Consider the following 17,881-nt stretch of genomic DNA (forward strand, 5'->3'; position numbering starts at 1 on the left):
CCATCATCTCTTCTTTCCTCACTCACTCCCTTCCTCCTTTTTTCTCTTCCTTCCTCCTTCCATTCTTTCATCTTCATTTCTTTTGCCTATCTACCTTCTCTGTCTTTCTGCTCTTTCCATTTCTCTCTTCCTCTTCGCTTCTGTTCCTTCCTCCTTCCCTCCTTTCCTATTTCTTCCTTCTTCCTTCCTTCTGCCTATCTACCTTCACCTTCTGTCTTTCTGCTCTTTCCCTGTCTTCCCCTTTCCTCCCTCCCTCCCTTCTTTTCTTTCTAGTTCCATCTTTTCTTCTTTCCTCTCTCCCTCTTTTTCTTTTTTCCTTCCTTCCCCCTTCCTCTTGCCTATCAACTTCATCCTCTTTGTCTTTCTGCTCTTTCCCTCTCTTCCCCTTTTCTTCCTACCTCCTTCCCTCTTTTCTCCCTCCCTTCTTCTTTTTCTTCCTTTCTTCTTCCATCTTCCTCCTTCTCCTTCCATTATTTCTCCTTCCATCCATCTTTTCTCCTTCCATCTTCTTCTCCCCTCCCTTCTTCTTTTCCTCCCCCCCTCCCTCCTTCCCTTTCTCGCACACAGGAAGGGGAGGGGGGGCTTTCTAGTCGCTTTCACAGCATAATTTCTTTATCTAACTTTTAAAAAACTGTGCAAATCAAACGAGATTTTTGTAACTTGCGAAGCACCAAGTTATATTATGTTGTTACAAATTTGCAGCTACTCCATTCTTTCCGATAGGGAACTGCATTTCCCAAGATGCCTCAGGTCCTCAAAGCGCTGAACGCGGTTTTGCAATTGACTCCAGCGAGGCCCGGTAGCCGCCGGCTGGGGTGGCTGTCAGGGCGCTGCGGAGCGGAAGCGCCGTTTGTTACTGCTTCCAGCAATCGAGACGGACAAGGGAAGCGACTGAAACGGCCGCAGGAGAGCGAGGCTTCTGCCGGGCGCCACAACCGGGTGTTTTTCCCACGGCACACCTTACACTATGTCACGGCACACTAGTGTGCCGCGGCACAGTGGTTGAAAAACACTGCCCTACACGCCCCTCACCCATCAAACACTTACCTTTTGGAGACCTCTGGGAGGCAGCTGTCATTTTAAGTGCACCCACGATCCCTTAATGCAATTTGCACAGTGTTAAGGTAGTGAAATAGAATGGTTTCTCCCTCCCCTGTATGACAATGACTCAGAAGCAGCCGCCATTTTGGCCCAGAGGTAGATGAGACAATATGGGAGCTGCTTCCACAAGTCCATCACATGACCAAGGATTTAATCACGGGCACACTGAAAATAAGGGCTGCTTCCAGGACATAGCCATGTGGCCCTGGGATATGTATCCTGGCCTTCTTCACCAACTTGATGTTCGAAGACCTTCAAAGGGTATGGAGGAGGAGGCTGTGAGGTTTGGTGGGGTGGGAGTGAGGCCTAAGGACTGTAGGGATGCAGTGGGAGAGGGAAAAAGCCTATGGGGACTCTGTGGATCAATGAAATGCCTATATGGACCCTGTGGCAGAGGGCAAAGCTTTGCGGGAAGGTAATAACCAAAAAAATAATAATCACACAGTATATCTTTATCAAATTTATATTTTCCATTTTCTCTCTCTAATCACATCTCTACATCTGAGATATCTTTCAGTAAAATGAAACAGGGAAGAACTTAAATAGTCAATTTCTCATCTACACTTCCAATGAGAGACCAAAAATGAAATTTAAGCTCTAAACTCATCAACTTTTGCGTAATGTAGATTTCCTTGAGTTTTTCTCCTGTGTGCAAACCTATATTACCGATAGCTCATTTGTATGGTTTCTCTTCTGTATGCATCCTCTGGTGTCTCACCAGGTAAAAACGGTGACTTTTCAAACAATCCAGACATTCAAAGGGTTTCTCTCCTGTGTTAGTTCAGTAGTGTATCAACAAATGTGAATTCTGACTAAAACTCTTCCCAGAATCTGGACATTAAAAGAGTTTCTCTCTTGTGTGGGTTCTTTCATGGTTCACAAGGTAGAAATTCTGACTGAAACTTTTCCCACACTGTGGATATTCAAAGTTTCACTCCTGTGTGAGTTCTCTGGTATTTCACAAGGTCAGAACAATAAGTGAAACTTGCACCACAATCTGGAAACCAGTATGGCTTCACTCCTGTATTGGTGTTCTAGTGTATAACTAGACCAGAATTCCTACTAAAACTTTTCCCATAATCTGGATATTCATATCGTTTCTCTCATATGAGTCCTCTGGTGTTTCACTAGTTTGGCTTTCTCACTGAATTTCCCCCCACAAACAGGACATTCAAAGGGTTTCTCACCTGTGTGAGTCCCCTGGTGGTTCACCAAGCTGGAATTATGACTGAAACCTTTCCCACAACCGGGACATTCAAAGGGTTTCTCTCCTGTGTGAGTCCTCTGATGAATCACCAGGCTTGAATTATGACTGAAACGTTTCCCACCATCAGGACATTCAAAGGGTTTTTCTCATGTGTGAATCCTCTGGTGTTCCACCAACCTGGAATTCTGATTGAAACCTTTCCCACAATCAGGACATTAAAAGGCTTTGTCTCCTGTGTGAGTCCTCTGGTGGCTAACCAAATTGGAATTCTTACTGAAACTTTTCCCACAGATAGGACATTCAAAGGGTTTCTCTCCTGTGTGAGTCCTTTGATGAATCACCAGTCTTGATTTATAAATGAAACCTTTCCCACAATCAGGACATTCAAATGATTTTTCTCCTTGCTGAGTCCTCTGGTGTTGAACCAAAGCAGAATTGCAACGGAAACGTTTGCCACAATCAGAACATTCAAAGGGTTTCTCTCCTGTGTGAGTCCTCTGATGAATCACCAGGCTTGAATTATGACTGAAGCCTATCCCACAGTCAGGACATTCAAACGGTTTTTCTCCTGTGTGTGTCCTCTGGTGTTGAATCAAGGTGAAATTTCGACTGAAACGTTTGCCACAATCAGAACATTCAAAGGGTTTCTCACCTGTGTGAGTCCTCTGGTGATCCACCAAGCTGGAATTACGACTAAAACCTTTCCCACAACCGGGACATTCAAAGGGTTTCTCTCCTGTGTGAGTCCTCTGGTGTTCCAACAGATGGGAATGTATACTGAAACTTTTCCCACAAACAGGACATTCAAAGGGTTTTTCTCGTGTGTGAGTCCTCTGGTGGTTCAACAGGTCATAATTCTGACTGAAACGTTTCCCACAATCTGGACATTCAAATGGTTTCTCCCCTGTGTGTGTCCTCTGGTGTTTCACCAGGGTGCAATTCTGACTGAATAATTTCCCACAAACAGGACATTCAAAGGGTTTCTCTCCTGTGTGAGTCCTCTGGTGTATCACAAGGCTGGAATTCTGACTGAAACGTTTCCCACAATCAGGACATTCATAGGGTTTCTCTCCTGTGTGAATCCTCTGGTGGTTCACCAGGCAATAATTCTGACTGAAACGTTTCCCACAATCAAGACATTCAAACGGTTTCTCTCCTGTGTGAGTCCTCTGGTGTTCCACCAACCTGGAATTCTGATTGAAACTTTTCCCACAAAGAGGACATTCATAGGGTTTCTCTCCTGTGTGAGTCCTCTGATGAATCACCAGGTCATAATTCCGACTAAAACGTTTACCACAATCAGGACATTCAAAGGCTTTGTCTCCTGTGTGAGTCCTCTGGTGGCTAACCAAATTGGAATTCTTACTGAAACTTTTCCCACAGATAGGACATTCAAAGGGTTTCTCTCCTGTGTGAGTCCTTTGATGAATCACCAGGCTTGACTTATAAATGAAACCTTTCCCACAATCAGGACATTCAAACGATTTTTCTCCTTGCTGAGTCCTCTGGTGTTGAACCAAAGCAGAGTTGCAACGGAAACGTTTGCCACAATCAGAACATTCAAAGGGTTTCTCTCCTGTGTGAGTCCTCTGATGAACCACCAGGCTTGAATTATGACTGAAACCTATCCCACAGTCAGGGCATTCAAACGGTTTTTCTCCCGTGTGTGTCCTCTGGTGTTGAACCAAGGTGAAATTTCGACTGAAACGTTTGCCACAATCAGAACATTCAAAGGGTTTCTCTCCTGTGTGAGTCCTCTGATGAGTCACCAGGCTTGAATTATGACTGAAACTTTTCCCACAATCAGGACATTCAAACGGTTTCTCTCCTGTGTGAGTCCTCTGGTGTATCACCAGCTGGGAATTTGTAATGAAACTTTTTCCACAATCAGCACAGTTATATGATTTCTTTCCTGTGTGCATCCTGTAATATACGTACCATCAGGTTGGAATTCTGACTGAATAATTTCCAACAATCAACACATTCAAAGGATTTTCCCCTCACGTGAGTCCTCTGATGTATCACCAAGTTGCCATGCTTACAAAAGCATTTACTATATTGCGAGTAGTTATAGAACTTTTCTCCTGTGTGGGTCATTCAAAGGGGATTTTCTCCCCTTTCTCTCATCAGTTGTGGAAAGAGAAGAATTTTGTGCTTTTCTGAAGGCTCAATTTACTTTCATTTTCAAAGTTGCTGGTTATTCTCAGTTGTCCAGAGCGTTCATATTGCTATCCTCTTTCATCTGTAAGATTTAAATAAAAGTGTAAGTTTAAAAAATATTCTTTATACAATGATTGCAGAAGTATACATTACAAGTAAAAAGCAAAGATGCCATAATGCTGAAATAACTTCTAACTTTAATTATTATTCTTTTGAAACATTGCAGAGTACTGAGATCCAAGTTCAAATATGCAATCATGAAATAAACTTGACAAATTTTTCAAACTTCAATTATTGGGTAGAATCTCTGTAATTCAGATAAATGTTTTAATAAACATGCTATTTCTCTTTCACTTGGAACCCTGACATTCCACTTGCAGAATGAGTATGCAAAGCATTGTATGATTCAGTGGGCAAAGAACTTTGGATGTAATATAATGTTTGAACAATGGAAGGATATAAAAGAATTACAGATGGAAGAGATCTTGGAGGTCTTCTAGTCCAACCCCCTGCTCAAGCACGAAGCTCTATACCAAATATAGAGCTGTGGAAAATCCATCTGTTTTCTACCAGAAAGCTACCCAAATCCCAAAATGGTTACAGTCAAACCTGTGCTAATTTTAGAGATGTGGGGGCTTTAATTGATAAAATGATACCTAAAGACTCTGCACGATTTGAAGAATCAGTTTTGCCCGTGGAAGTTCTGAGATGCAAATATAGTTTATAGTTTATTTATTTGTATGCCGCCCTTTCCCTGGGGGGACTCAGGGCGGCTCACAAGTCATGGGAAGGGGAGGACAGAACAAGTTATGAACATAAAACAACACATTGTTAAAAGAAAACACAGCAATCATACCATTCGGGTGGGGTTAGGGTCTTTAGCCCCAGGCCTGCTGGGACAGTCAGATTTTAAGGGCAGTGCGGAAGGTCTGGAGGGTGGTGAGGGTACGAATCTCCACGGGGAGTTTGTTCCAGAGGGTCGGAGCAGCCACCGAGAAGGCTCTCCTCCGGGTAGTTGCCAGATGACATTGGCTCGTTGATGGAATTTGGAGGAGGCCTAATCTATGCGATCTGATCGGTATAGTGGAGGTAATTGGCAGTAGGCGGTCTCTCAAGTACCCAGACCCAATACCATGAAGGGCTTTGTCGGTGACAAGTAGCACCTTGAAGCGCATCCGGAGAGCAACAGGTAGTCAGTGCAGCTCGCGAAGGATAGGTGTTACGTGGGTGAAGCGAGGTGCACCCACGATCACTCGCGTGGCCGCATTCTGGACCAGCTGAAGTTGCCGGATACTCTTCAAGGGCAGCCCCATGTAGAGCACATTGCAGTACTCCAGCCTAGAGGTCACAAGGGCACGAGTGACTGTTGTGAGGGCCTCCCGATTCAGGTAGGGGCGCAACTGGCGCACCAGACGAATCTGGGCAAATGCCCCCCTGGTCACAGCTGACAAGTGATGCTCGAAAGTCAGCTGTGGATCCAGGAGGACTCCCAAGTTGCGGACCCTATCTGAGGGGCGTATAATTTGACCCCCCAGCCTGAGAGATGGAACACTGGGCCAATTAGTGGGAGGGAAGCACAACAGCCACTCGGTCTTATCTGGATTGAGTACAAGCTTGTTAACCCCCATCCAGTCTCTAATGGCCTCAAGACCCTGGCACATCACGTCCATCGCTTCATTGAGTTGGCACGGGGCGGACAGATACAACTGCGTATCGTCCGCATATTGGTGGTATTTTATCCCGTGCCGTCGGATGATCTCGCCCAGCGGTTTCATGTAGATATTAAAAAGAAGGGGGGACAGGACCGAACCCTGCGGCACCCCATACGTTAGGGGCCTAGGGGTCGATCTCTGCCCTCCAACTAACACCGACTGCGACCTGTCCGAGAGGTAAGAGGAGAACCACCATAAAACAGTGCCTCCCACCCCCACCTCCCGCAGTCGTCGCAGAAGGATACCATGGTCAATGGTATTGAAAGCCGCCGAGAGGTCAAGGAGTACCAGGATGGAGGCGTGGCTTCCATCCCTGGCTCTCCAGAGATCATCGGTCAATGCGACCAAAGCAGTTTCTGTGCTGTAGCCAGGTCTGAAGCCTGACTGGAATGGATCCAGATAACAACAGAAAATGCCCACAACCACACTGGTGACATTCCTATTGAAGCAGTCCTCACTTACTGACTCCATTTGGGAAAGGCATCTCTGTCACTAAGCAGCCTGATCAGGAAGCATGATGTCGTCTGATAGTGCCAACTTATATTTTCCTCTGCAGTTGTGAGTTGTTAAAGGCAATTTTACCTAACTATGGTTGGCAACTTCCTGCTGGCATCACTACTGATTTTGCTTGACAGAATCTAGCTGGGAAGGTCACAAATGGGGATCCCGAGTGTGGGATGCTGAAACCATCATAAATGTGCATCGGTTGGCAGAACCCAAATTGTCGGAACTCTTTTTCTTGCACCTTCATAACCACAGGAACTGCTGACTTGTTCAGGTCACTGAACAAGTGCTACAATCAGCACTAATTTATGGACTAGATGTATATGTGCCATACCGTTCCCTTGTAACTTTGAAGGATCAGGGAACAAAGGGTAAGAAAGGACTACATATTCAGCTGAACTTCCGAAAGGTTCTCGAAAGCTTTCATAACTGCAGGAACTACTGGCTTAAACACACTGGAATCTGATTAATGCATGGATGGAGTTTCAATAGGAAATATCATGCTTCTTGGCTAGACGTGGAAACAAAAAAGCAAAAATCCCAGAAGAGATTTCTGGTGATTTTCCGATATACTATTGCCAAAAAAACCAGCAGGTCCATGACAGAATAACAGCGTTGGAAGGGATCTTGGAGCTTTGTTAGATCTAGACCAATCTCCTGCTCAGTCAAGAGAGTCCATACCATTCTGGATAAATGGCTGTCCAGTTTCTCCTTAAAGATTCCCGAGGAACCTGACAACTCTGTCCTGCAAAAGATAGGGGAGATAATTAGAAGAGTCTCTAGTCCAACCCCCTGCTCAGGCAGGGAGCTCTATACCAAATATGTATATATGTGGAAAATCCATGTGTTTTCTGCCTGAAAGCTGTCTCAAAACCCAAAATAGTTACAGTCAAACCTTTGGTGCTAATATTAGAGATGTGGGGCTTTAAATGATAAAATGATGCCTAAAGACTGCAAGATTTGAAGCACCAAACTTGCCCGTGGAAGCCCCAGGCTCCAGAGGCTTTCTATAAACCTGTTGTGGGTGAAAACGCCCCCCCCCCATTTTATCTTTGGTAGTTTTTAACCTTCTGGAAATATCCCTGTAGCTGACAGGGCAGCGCCTCACGTGTCCTATCAAATGGCTCCGTGTGCGACCTGTGAGACGCGTGCCATAGGTTCGCCCTCACGGCTCTAGACTAATTCACTACTAGGTCAGGAGATCCCATACAATTCTGGATAAATGGCTGTCCAGTTGCTAATTAGAGGTTTCTGAGGAACCTGACAACAAAATTAGAGGGTCAGCTATACTGGATTTAATACTTATGAACAGAAAGGTTTGTTTGAAGGGAAGACACCAAAGAGGAACAAACATGACTGGGGGCTTGAGGTGGAAAATTATGAAGAACAGTTGTAGGAATTGGATATGTCAAGTCTTGGTGAAAAGAAGGACTAGAGGTGACATGTTCCAATACTTGAAGTGCTGCCACAAAGAAGAGAAAATGAACTTCTTTTGCAAAGCCCCAGAAGGAAAGACAAGAAGCAATGGATGGAAACCAAGGAAGGAGAGAAGCATCCTAGAAATAAGAAGAAATCTCCTGACAGCGACCAGTGGAACGGAGGCCCTTCCCAAGTTGTGGGTGCTCCTCCCTGGAGGCTTGGAAGGAGATACGGGAGAGCCATTTGTCTGAAATGGTCTCAGTTCTCGTGCTTGAGCAGGGGGTTGGACTGCATGATCGCCAAGGTCACATCCAACTGCCTTTGTCTTTCTTCCAGTTGCTTCTCTGCTTCTACGCTGCGGAGAAAATCAAGCAGCCTGTCTTGCTCCCAGCCTCTCCTCCAACCTGCCCTCAACTCACCCACCAGCTGCTGCTGCTGCTGCTGCTGCTGCTGCTGCTTCGACTCTTGCAGGACCCCGGAAACCACTCGGCTTTTCTTCCTCCCCTCAGCGATCCTGTAGATCCTGCACTTCTCTCCCTTCCGTTCTAGCAATGCAGCACTTGATGGTTTTAACCTCTTAAAGCTCAACCCCAATGTTGCCCATTTGACTGCCATCTCCCGATAGGAGGGGGTAAAACACGCTCGTCCCGTCTCTGCCTATGAAGGCGTTTGCATTGATTACATGCCATGAAGTCATTTTCCACTCCTATCAACCAACCTTTGCAACCGATGCAAGTGAAATAGTGAAATGTGACACTTGTAAAGATTATCTACAGGTTGAGCCCTAAACGTTCATGAAGTTCTTACAGCATAAGAGTCGGAAGGGACCAATTCTCCAAGCAGGGACCTCTGTGCTATTCTGCACAAATGGCTGTCCAGTCTCCTCTTAAAAAGCTCCTCCAATGGAGGAGCCGAGACTTCTGGAGACAAAGCATTTCCACTGATCAATTGTTCTCACTGACAGGAAGTTTCTCCTTAATTCCAAGTTGGATCCCTTTCTGATGTGTCTCCCTCTGTTCCTTCTTGTCCTGCTCTCAGGGGCTTTCAAGAATAGGCGTCCTCCCCCCTTTCTTTTCTGTTTGAGCCCAGCTCAAATATGGTTGCATGTCAAGGATTACCTGTGGTATCTTGATTATTCTGAGGCAGACACCTTGGGCAAAACCCTTGGAGGGCACTACTTTGTAAGAAGCTGGTCTAGAGATTCCTGATCATTTTTAGTGAATCTCAGTCCAGATTTTTTTTAAAAAAAAAATTCTCTACTCCCTGTCAGAAGGAAAATCCAGGCCTAGTTCCAAGCCGGGAATAAAATGGAGGCTGCTTAAGAAAGGGGGGTCCGTTTATTGATGAGCAGAACCAGCCTGTGGTTCCAGGGCAACTGACCAACTGGTTGAATGGGCGGATGGATCTTTATAGGTTTCTGTGATGCTGCTGGGGTTGTGCAATGTATGAGTTCTGCCTCTTTTGCTATTCTAATGCTGGTGGGTTAATCCTATTATGCCCTAAAAGGTCATTGTGCCAAAGGTGCTTTTTCAGAAGGAAAGTGGACTTTTTTATTTGTTTTCTTTTGAAGATGTTTTCCTTCTCCTCCAAGAAGCCTCTTCAGCTCTGACAGATTAGTGGGGAATGGAATCCTGATCACAGAGACAGAACAATATGCAGCAGGGCTTAGAAAATGGGGTGTAAAAAAAGAGGGCTTGATTGTCTGTATAGGGCAGAAGATATTTTTAAAAAGAATTATTTGTAAAAAAAACAGAAAGGAAAGATGGAATATTCCGCCAAAGAACAAGGCTGATTGGAAACCACATTAACGTTTTTAGAGTGGTAACCTGCACTGCCATTTTAATGCAGATTTAATAAGGTAAGATTTTTGATAGTGGCCATTTCATCTATTGGCTCTGTTTCCACCCACAAGGACCTCAACTTTCATAATGTCTGTTGGATCCAGTTGAGAACTGGGAGAATCATCAGGGAAGTCAGATAGATCCTCTGTAATATTATGTGTTTCAAAAGCTACAAACCCACTGGCACATCCAATGGCTGCTTTAGGGGTTGTAAAGTTACAAGGGAAACCTATCTTAGTTCTCCTGTTTGAAACCTCCTAACTTTGATCTCCCAAACTGGCAATGGTGGAGAAGAACATCCCTGAATCTGAGAAGAATGCCAATCCAAACGGATCCAGTTTAGCCATTCTAATTTTTTAACTTTGCATAAAGAAATGTCATTGTTTCATAGAGTTTAGGACTGAGGTAAATAGCAATGCAACAAATTAAGAGGGAGAAGTCTAATTACATTACACATCAAAAGCACAGATTGGCTGGATGGAGGTACCATTGGACCTGAAAATTTAAATTTATAATGGGGAGAGAAATGAAGCTGAAGGAGACAGATTGGTTATAGAGGTGCCGAATGCCAAAGAGACAGATTACAGGTAGATTAACAATTGTAGAGTATTAGAAACTCACTGTATGTGTGGAGACCTCACCACAGAAGAATTGAGAAAATGGTTTTGTGTTATAATTTTTTAAAGTTTATTATTAAACTTGTTCACTGCACATCTGGCAGTTAGAGCCCATTCTGAGTGCCTTGCTTTGCCCCAACAATCATAGCAGCACTGAAGCTACCCATTTTTTTCCTTGCCAAAAGCTATTGATTATTCTTACATTACACAATCAATTATTAAAAATAAAAGATTTTCCTCCATTCAATTTTTTTCTCACATCGCCACCACCAAGGGGATACAATAGATATGTCAGCATGCTGCTATCATCCAGCAGCCAGCAAAGGGAAAAAGCAGGCACTTCCAAGAAAACGAGATCATAGCACAAGTTGCTAACAAACGTGGAGATCCTGTCATCAAAGCTGCTTCGTTCTGAGCGACTGAGGGAAACAGAGACGTTTGAACCATTAACGCGTTTATTGACAACCACAATAAAAGCTTAGAACAATTCTCCTTCCATCTGACAGCTATTTATAGCATAGCTGTCAGATGGTTAAGCAATCTGATGGCTGCAATTCTCCTGCCGGCCGGCACGTGTGTTGAACCAATAGGAACAGTTCCTTTTTTGATTGACTCCCCGGGATCGCGGTTCACCAGGTTGAAATTCTGACTGAAACTTTCCCCACACTGTGGATATTCAATACAATACAATACAATACCAGAGTTGGAAGGGACCTTGGGGGGTCTCCTAGTCCAACCCCCTACCTAGGCAGGAAACCCTATACCTTTCAGACAAACGGCTACCCAACATCTTAAAGACTTCCAGTGTTGGGGCATTCACAACTTCTGGAGGCAAGCTGTTCCACTGATTAATTGTTCTCCTCAGTTCTAAGTTGCTTCTCTCCTTGATTAGTTTCCACCCATTGCTTCTTGTTCTACCCTCAGGTGCCTTGGAAAATAGTTTGACTCCCTCTTCTTTGTGGCAACCCCTGATATATTGGAACACTGCTATCATGTCTCCCCTAGTCCTTCTTTCTATTAAACTAGACATACCCAGTTCCTGCAACCGTTCTACATATGGTTTAGTCTCCAGTCCCCTAATAATCTTTTCTACATCGTGGCAACCAAAACTAAATGCAGTACTCAAAGTGTGGCCTTACCAAGGCATTATAAAGTGGTATTAACACTTCACATGATCTTGATTCTATCCCTCTGTTCATGCAGCCTAGAACTGTGTTGGCTTTTTTGGCAGCTGCTGCACACTGCTGGCTCATATTTAAATGCTTGTCCACTAGGATTCCAAGATCCCTTTCACAGTTACTACTATTGAGCAAGATACCACCTATACTGTACCTGTGCATTTTGTTTTTGTTGCCTAAATGTAGAACCCTATTCTTTTCACCATTGAATTTCATTTTATTAGATAGTGCCCAATGTTCAAGTTTTTCAAGATCCTTCTGTATCTTAAGCCTGTCTTCTGGAGTGTTGGCTATTCCTGCCAGCTTGGTGTCATCTGCAAACTTGATGAGTTCCCCATTTATTCCCTCATCCAAATCATTGATGAAGATGTTGAAGAGTACTGGGCCTAAAACAGTACCTTGGGGTACTCCATTGCATACGTCCCTCCATGTAGATGCAATTCCATTGAGGGCTACATGTTGAGTGCGGCTGGTCAGCCAGTTACAAATCCATCTGGTGGTGATGCTGTCTAACCCACATTCTTCTACTTTATCTAGTAGTAGGTTATGGTCTACCTTATCAAATGGCTTACTGAAGTCCAAGTAAACTATATTGATGGCATTCCTTTGGTCCACTAATTTTGTCACAATAATTTTATTCATATGGTTTCACTCCTGCGTGAGTCCTCTGGTGTTTCACCAGGACAGAACAGTAAGTGAAACTTTTCCCACAACCTGGACACTAGTATAGCTTCACTCCTGTAAAGGTCCTCTGTATAAGTAGATCAAAACTCCAATTGAAAGGCTTCCCACAATCTGGACTTTCATATTGTTTCTCTCGTGTAAGTCCTCTGGTGTTTCATCAGTTTGGACTTCTCACTGAATTTTTTCCCACAAACAGGACATTCAAAGTGTTTTTCTCCTGTGTGACTCCTCTGGTGTTTCACCAGCCTGGAATTCTGATTGAAACTTTTCCCACAGATAGGACATTCATAGGGTTTCTCTCCTGTGTGAGTCCTCTGATGAATCACCAGGGAATAATTCCGACTGAAACGTTTATCACAATCAGAACATTCAAAGGCTTTCTCTCCTGTGTGAGTCCTCTGGTGGCTAACCAAATTGTAATTCAGACTGAAACGTTTGCCACAATCAGAACATTCAAAGGGTTTCTCTCCTGTGTGAGTCTTCTGGTGTTGAAACAAAGCGGAATTGCAACGGAAACGTTTGCCACAATCAGAACATTCAAAGGGTTTCTCTCCTGTGTGAGTCCTCTGGTGGTCCACCAGGCTTGAATTATGACTGAAACCTATCCCACATTCAGGACATTCAAATGGCTTTTCTCCTGTGTGAGTCCTTTGATGAATCACCAGGCTTGACTTATAAATGAAACCTTTCCCACAATCAGGACATTCAAATGGTTTTTCTCCTGTGTGAGTCCTTTGGTGTTGAACCAAAGTGGAATTTCGACTGAAATGTTTGCCACAATCAGAACATTCAAAGGGTTTCTCTCCTGTGTGAGTCCTCTGATGAGTCACCAGGCTTGAATTATGACTGAAACTTTTCCCACAATCAGGACATTCAAACGGTTTTTCTCCTGTGTGAGTCCTCTGGTGTTGAACTAAAGCGAACTTTTCACTGAAATGTTTGCCACAATCAGAACATTCAAAGGGTTTTTCTCCTGTGTGAGTCCTCTGGTGTTTAACCAAATGGGAATTCAGAATGAAACGTTTGCCACAATCAGAACATTCAAAGGGTTTCTCTCCTGTGTGAGTCCTCTGATGAATCACCAGGCTTGAATTATGACTGAAACTTTTCCCACAATCAGGACATTCAAAGGGCTTTTCTCCTGTGTGAGTCCTCTGGTGTTCCACCAGCCTGGAATTCTGATTGAAACCTTTCCCACAAAGAGGACATTCAAAGGGTTTCTCTCCTGTGTGAGTCCTCTGGTGTTTAACCAAATGGGAATTCTGACTGAAATGTTTCCCACAATCAGGACATTCAAAGGGTTTCTCTCCTGTGTGAATCCTCTGATGAGTCACCAGGCTTGAATTATGACTGAAACTTTTCCCACAATCAGGACATTCAAACGGTTTTTCTCCTGTGTGAGTCCTCTGGTGTTCCACCAGGTTGGAATTCTGACTAAAACCTTTCCCACAATCAGAACATTCAAAGGGTTTCTCTCCTGTGTGAGTCCTCTGATGTTGAACTAAAGTGAAATTTCGACTGAAATGTTTGCCACAATCAGAGCACTCAAAGGGTTTCTCTCCTGTGTGAGTCCTCTGATGAATCACCAGGCTTGAATTATGACTGAAACCTATCCCACAATCAGGACATTCAAATGCTTTCTCTCCTGTGTGCATCTTCTGGTGTATCACCAGCTGGGAATTTGTAATGAAACTTTTACCACAATCAGTACAGTTATTTGAATTCTTTCCTGTGTGCATCCTGTAATATTCCATTAGGTTCCAATTCTGACTGATTTTTTTCCAATCAGCACATTCTAAGAGTTTTCCTCTTATGTGAGTCCTCTGATATATCACCAAGTTGCCCTGCTTGTAAAAGCTTTTACTGCATTGGTAGTTATAGGGCTTCTCTCCTGTGTCGGTCCTTCAATGAACCACAAGTAATTTGTATGGCTTTCCTCCAGAGTGGATCCTGTTATGCATAATATGTTATTTGCTATGTGAGGTTTTCCTACAATAGGCCCATCTATAGAGTTTTTCTGCCACTGAGGTTCTTGAAGAGATCAAAAATATGTGTGATCTCTTGTTGCATGGAGCTTTTATTCAAGCTACTGTTTTCTTCCTCACTGGGCAAGGCCTCCATTACTGTCTAGAGACTTGCATTACTGTCTACCTTTTGTGGCTATCCAATTGTCTGTTTCCTCCTCAGTCACTTCTAGATATTTCCTTCTTTTTCTAATTGGAAAAAATAAATCTCCTTTGACCTTTTCATGGAATCTGTTGTTGAATTCTGCATAATCTACTTTTTCCAATTTGAAATCTCTTCAAATTTCCTCCCCTTTTTCTCTCACCAGCTGGGGAAAGAGAAGAATTGTGTGCTTTTCTGAAGACTCAATTTACTTTCATTTTCAAATTGCTGGTTATTCTCAGTTGTCCCAGAGAACTCATATTGGTATCCTCTTCATCTGTAAGATTTAAATAAAAGTGTAAGTTTAAAATTGTTTCTTTATACAATGGTTGCAGAAGATGTGAAAAAGTGTACATTGCAAGTAAAAAGCAAAAAATGCCACAATGCTGAAATAACTTCTAATGTTATTTATGATTCTTTTGAAACATTGCAGATTACTCATATCCAAATTCAAATATGCAATCATGAAATAGACTTGTTGACAAATTCTTCAAACTTCAATTATTGGGTAGAATCTCTGTAATTCAGATAATTTTTTTTAATAAACATGCTATTTCTCTTTCACACTTTAGATGTTATAGCTGAAACTCAATTTAAAGTATGGCAGATAGACATCTCTAACTTTATATTGCAAGGAAAGAAAACAAAAATTAAACATAAATTATTGCAAAGTGCTAAGGAAAGAGGTTTGAGTTGACCAGATTTGAAATTGTACTTTGATGCTTGTTGTTTTGTGGCAAAAAGAGTGAGGGACTCTCCAAAATAAAAGCTTCTTTGAGATTGACAGGCATGAATAAAGATTTTGATGGCAAAGCTCTTTATCGTATGATAAAGTTAAAGCAAATGTTGATCATAGTCATCATTCTTTCCTCTTTGGTGTCTCCCCAGGAACTTTTTTAAGAAAAGAAAGGGTGCAAAACCAGATTGGTTGACCTATGGTTAAAAATTATTGTTCAATTATCATGCCCCTATCTGAAAATCTACAAGTTGGAATCAGAAGGACGTTTGCCATTGATTTATACATTTAAAGGAGTGGGAAATGACTAGACAAAAAGAGCAATGGATACAATTTCGTGAAAAATGAAATGGAAATGAATGGTTGAACATATTATTACTAAGGTTTATAAACTGCTATTGAATTTGAATATCAGCCCTGGGGCCCTTCTTTTCTTTTGGATCTTCAAGGCTGCCACATTTATTGCCTGGGAAATCGGGAGGGGGATTGTGAGATTGTTGAGAATTATAGCCATAACAGCATCTTTTCTCTGGGAGTCAAGGACGTTCAGCCTGCACATGGATAGGCGTGACTGGGGGATGTCTCCACTTGGGTAGGTGGAGTGATTGGATCATGTGATGGACATGTGGGTGTAGGGGATAGAACTCTGACTTTTTGGAATGTGGAAAACCGGAAGCTTTCAGTTTCAGGTTTTCCCAGATGTGCCAATATGACATCTTCAATAGATTGGAACTTTGAGGAATTGCCTGCCTTGGAGTCTTCATTGGTTGAAGGTTTTACTTGAAACCCTGACACTGAACTTGCAGAATGAGTAAGTAAAGCATTGTACGATTCAGTAGGCAAAGAACTTTGGATGTAATATAATACTTGACCAATGGAAGGATATAAAAGAATTACAGATGGAAGGGACCTTGGAGGTCCTTTAGTCCAACCGCCTGCTCAAGCACGAAGCTCTATTCCCATTATGTAAATATGTGGAAAATCCATGTGTTTTCTGCCTGAAAGCTGTCCCAAAACCCAAAATAGTTACAGTCAAACCTTCGGTGCTAATATTAGAGATGTGGGGCTTTAAATGATAAAATGATACCTAAAGACTTGAAGCACCAATTTTGCCTGTGAAACCTGTTGTGGGTGAAAACAACCCCCACCCCCCCCCCGGCTTTATTTTTGGCGGTTTTTCACCCTCTGGAAATATCCCTGTAGCTGATAGGACAACGCCTCACGTGTCCTAACAAATGGCTCCGCATGCGACCTGTGACACGAGTGCTATATGTTCGTCATCACGGCTCTAGACTAATTCACTGCTAGGTCAGGAGACCCCACACCATTCTGGATAAATGGCTGTCCAGTTGCTTCTTAGGGGTTTCTGAGGAACCTGACAACTCTGTCATGCAAGAGATAGGGGAGATAATTAGAGGGTCAGCTATACTGGATTTAATACTTATGAACAGGAAGGTTTGTTTGAAGAGAAGACACGAAAGAGCAACAAACATGACTGGGGGCTTTGGCGGAAACATATGAAGAACAGTTGTAGGAATTGGATATGTCAAGTCTTGGTGAAAAGAAGAACTAGAGGTGACATGTTCCAATACTTAAAGTGCTGCCACAAAGAAGAGAAAATGAACTTCTTTTGCAAAGCCCCAGAAGGAAAGACAAGAAGTAATGGATGGAAACAAGGAAGGAGAGAAGCATCCTAGAAATAGGAAGAAATCTCCTGACACCGACCAGTGGAACGGCTTCCCTTCCCAAGTTGTGGGTGCTCCTCCCTGGAGGCTTGGAAGGAGATACTGGAGAGCCATTTGTCTGAAATGGTCTCAGTTCTCATGCTTGAGCAGGGGGTTGGACTGCATGATCGCCAAGGTCACATCCAACTGCCTTTGTCTTTCTTCCAGTTGCTTCTCTGCTTCTACGCTGCGGAGTCAATCAAGCAGCTTTTCTTGCTCCCAGCCTCTCCCACAACCTGTCCTCAACTCACCCACCAGCTGCTGCTGCTGCTACTGCTTCGACTCTTGCAGGAGCCTAGAAACCACTCGACTTTTCTTCCTCCCGTCAGCGATCCTGTAGATCCTGCACTTCTCTTCCCTCCTTTCTAGCAATGCAGCACTTGATGGTTTTAACTCCTTAAAGCTCAACTCCAGATGCCTCCATGGCTTTCTAGGCGCCAATGCTGCCCATCTGACCGCCATCTCCCGATAAGAGGAGGTAAAACAGGCTCGTCCCGTCTCTGCCTATAAAGGTGTTTGCAAAAGGTTTGCACTGATTACATGCCATCAAGTCATTTTCCACTCCTACCAACCGACCTTTGCAATCGATGCAAGTGAAATATTGAATGGTGACACTTGTGAAAATTAGCTACAGGCTGAGCCCTAGACCTTCATGAAGTTTTTGGGCATAAAACTTGGAAGGGACCAATTCTCCAAGCAGGGATATTCCGCACAAATGGCTCTCCAGTCTCCTCTTAAAAAGCTCCTCCTCCTGCAGCCGCAACCTCTGGAGACAAAGAATTTCCACTGATCAATTGTTCTCACTGACAGGAGGTTGGATCCCTTTCTGATG

At 43.4% G+C, this 17,881-nt stretch overlaps 2 protein-coding genes across 2 annotated transcripts; both read right to left on the minus strand.

Annotated features, from left to right (window-relative positions):
• Positions 1 to 1,263: 1,263 nt before the first annotated feature.
• LOC148047502 (uncharacterized) lies at positions 1,264 to 7,430 on the minus strand. The gene is made up of 2 exons (XM_087711498.1): positions 7,366 to 7,430; positions 1,264 to 4,550 (listed from the first exon to the last, which is right to left on the minus strand). Exon 2 carries the CDS (start codon positions 4,228 to 4,230, stop codon positions 2,524 to 2,526), a length of 1,707 nt encoding a protein of 568 aa, XP_087567624.1. The 5' UTR covers positions 4,231 to 4,550; positions 7,366 to 7,430; the 3' UTR covers positions 1,264 to 2,523.
• A 3,568-nt stretch (positions 7,431 to 10,998) lies between these two features.
• On the minus strand, positions 10,999 to 17,365 carry LOC106552573 (uncharacterized). The gene is made up of 2 exons (XM_087711503.1): positions 17,301 to 17,365; positions 10,999 to 14,866 (listed from the first exon to the last, which is right to left on the minus strand). Exon 2 carries the CDS (start codon positions 14,175 to 14,177, stop codon positions 12,543 to 12,545), a length of 1,635 nt encoding a protein of 544 aa, XP_087567629.1. The 5' UTR covers positions 14,178 to 14,866; positions 17,301 to 17,365; the 3' UTR covers positions 10,999 to 12,542.
• Between the last annotated feature and the right edge of the window lie 516 nt (positions 17,366 to 17,881).

Source organism: Thamnophis sirtalis, unplaced genomic scaffold (genome assembly GCF_051295495.1).
Source record: "Thamnophis sirtalis isolate CommonGarterSnake01/CBP01778 unplaced genomic scaffold, rThaSir2_p1.2 scaffold_3, whole genome shotgun sequence".
NCBI classification, from domain to species: Eukaryota; Metazoa; Chordata; class Lepidosauria; order Squamata; family Natricidae; genus Thamnophis; species Thamnophis sirtalis.

Bases quoted from the DNA above. Each gene is read 5' to 3' on its own strand.
- LOC148047502 (XM_087711498.1), bottom strand. From the start codon at position 4,230: ATGCACACAGGAAAGAAATCATATAACTGTGCTGATTGTGGAAAAAGT.
- LOC106552573 (XM_087711503.1), bottom strand. From the start codon at position 14,177: ATGGAATATTACAGGATGCACACAGGAAAGAATTCAAATAACTGTACT.